At 52.5% G+C, this 2307-nt stretch overlaps 1 protein-coding gene across 2 annotated transcripts in view; it reads left to right on the top strand.

The window, feature by feature from the left end:
• ECEL1 (endothelin converting enzyme like 1) overlaps positions 1 to 2307 on the top strand; it is a 61397-nt gene that overhangs the window by 46728 nt on the left and 12362 nt on the right. For both annotated transcript variants that reach the window (XM_015825242.1, XM_015825241.1), the window contains exon 10: positions 1234 to 1292. In XM_015825242.1, the coding sequence (XP_015680728.1) occupies positions 1234 to 1292 (59 nt within the window). The remainder of the gene's footprint in view (positions 1 to 1233; positions 1293 to 2307) is intronic.

Raw genomic sequence — 2307 nt, 5'->3', positions numbered from 1 at the left:
CCCACAGTCCTCCTCCTCCTCCTCCTCCTCCTCCTCCTCCTCCCTCCTCCCTCCTCCCTCCACAAACCCCACTCCTTTCTAGCACTGATGATTGTCCCAAGCTGGGCACTGAAACGTCATTGGCAAGAAAACCGCCAAGCTCAGAGGGCATCCAGGACCCCCATATCAACCCTGTGCTATAACTATCCCCCACTGTCAGTCTGCTCTTTCTCCATCCTGTCATTCAGCCTGGCCTGCCCTGAGGCGCGCAGCAGCCGAACACTCATAAAAACCCTCAATGGCTAGAGCCATTACTACTTGAAAGCTAGTCTGTGGCCTGAATAATATTCTGTACAAGTAGTCCTCGATTTCTGACTTTAAGGAAGCATGCCGATTATGGTCGTAAGTCGCGGCGGTCGTAAAAACGGGCCATGGCATGACTGGATCTGATTTTACAAACTTTGGGAGGCTAGTCCTTAAGCGGATGCCACGGTCGTACAGGTAGTCCTCGGCTTATGACTGTATAATGGAGCCTGCCCATTAGCGTCGTAAGTCACGGTGGTCATAAAAGGGGCCGTCACAGGACTGGATCTGATCTTACCCCCTTTTTTGTGGTGGTCATAAAACGAACCTCACGGTCATAAAGCGAACACGGTGGTCGTTAAGCGAACCCATCATTCAGTAGGGGCATGTTTGCCAAAGACTGGAAGCTAATGCACCCACAATGCAGCACCCACAACGGGCGTGGGGAGGGGCAGCCGTCAGAACGTCAGAACTGGGTCGTAATTCCCCTTTGGAGGGTCTGTCATAACTCTGAATGCTCGCTAAACCATCCGTCGTAAGTCGAGGACTACCTATGTCTCACTCAAGAACCTTCATGAAATGGGGGATACGCTGACCGGGGTGAAGCCCATTCAGGGAGGGGGGGAGCAACAGCACTTAGACTTATACAGGCAGTCCTCGCCTTACGACCACAGTTGAGCCCATTTCCGTTGCTAAGCGAGACATCGGCTAAGGGAGTTTTGCCCCATTTTACGACCTGTCTGGCCACAGTGGTGAAGTGAATCGCTGCGGTTGTTAAGTTAGATAAGTTCGTCCTGACTTATCTGCAGGACCCCGGCGGCGTTAACCCTTGCGGTGACCGCAGCCAGTGTCAACCCCGCCCATTGTGACTGTCCCCTCCAAGGCGCCGGTTTCAAGTCCCGGCCTTCTGCCGTTGCTCCCATTGCTGACCACCATGTTTTCTATCCACAGATGGCTGTTACCGCCGCAAGCCCTGAATGCTTATTATCTTCCTAACAAGAATCAAATGGGTACGGTGAAGTATGGCTTGTCCGTTTTATGTGCACGCTATTGTGAGGACCTGGCCCAGCTGGTCCCTCTTGATTCCGGTCAGGTTAACCGAAAGAATGTTTACGGAGAGAAAGTGGATGCGGTCAAGCCAGGCGGAATCTGAAAGTCCCGCACAAATTTCAAAGCAATTCTTTCCTTTTCCCCAAACCCAGACCCCCCCCCAATCCAGCAGCCCCCTCAACCTTTTGGACACCAGGGATTGGTTCTGTAAGGACCCACCTCAGCTAACCACACAAGCAAGCAGAACTCTTGAAAACAGGCATGGTCTCAAAAGGAACTTTTATTAAGGGTTGGTGACAGTAGGGAAGTCAAGGCGAGATCTGGGGGAAATCCCGCCGAAACGGTATAGTCCAGGGGTAGGCAACCTGGGCTCTTTTATGACTCGTGGACTTCAACTCCCAGAATTCCTCAGCCAGCATGGGGGAACTATGGCCCCTTCATGACTGGTGGACTTCAACTCCCAGAATTCCTGAACCAGCATGGCTCAGCTTGGAAACCTCTCCCTTTCTTTCCCCTCAGCATGGCTGGCTCAGGAATTCTGGGAGTTGAAGTCCACCAGTCATAAAAGAGCCAAGGTTGCCTACCCCTGGTATAGGCTCTCCTGCTTGAGCAGGGGGCTGGACTAGAAGACCTCCAAGGTCCCTTCCAGGCTAGGATTCTATGAATTCAGGTCATTTAATAGGGGAAAACCTGAGTCCCAGAGAAGCACAGTTCAGGCTGAGCAAGAGTCTAGTCCAGAGGTAGGCCACCTTGGCTCTTTTATGACTCATGGACTTCAACTCCCAGAATTCTTCAGCCAGCATGGGGGAACTATGGCCCCTTCATGACTGGTGGACTTCAACTCCCAGAATTCCTGAGCCAGCGTGGGGGAACTATGGCCCCATCATGACTCGTGGACTTCAACTCCCAGAATTCCTGAGCCAGCGTGGGGGAACTATGGCCCCATCATGACTCGTGGACTTCAACTCCCAGAAT

Source organism: Protobothrops mucrosquamatus, unplaced genomic scaffold (genome assembly GCF_001527695.2).
Source record: "Protobothrops mucrosquamatus isolate PMUCROS unplaced genomic scaffold, P.Mucros_1.0 scaffold2557, whole genome shotgun sequence".
NCBI lineage: Eukaryota > Metazoa > Chordata > Lepidosauria > Squamata > Viperidae > Protobothrops > Protobothrops mucrosquamatus.
This window is presented reverse-complemented; position numbering and strand designations above follow the sequence as displayed.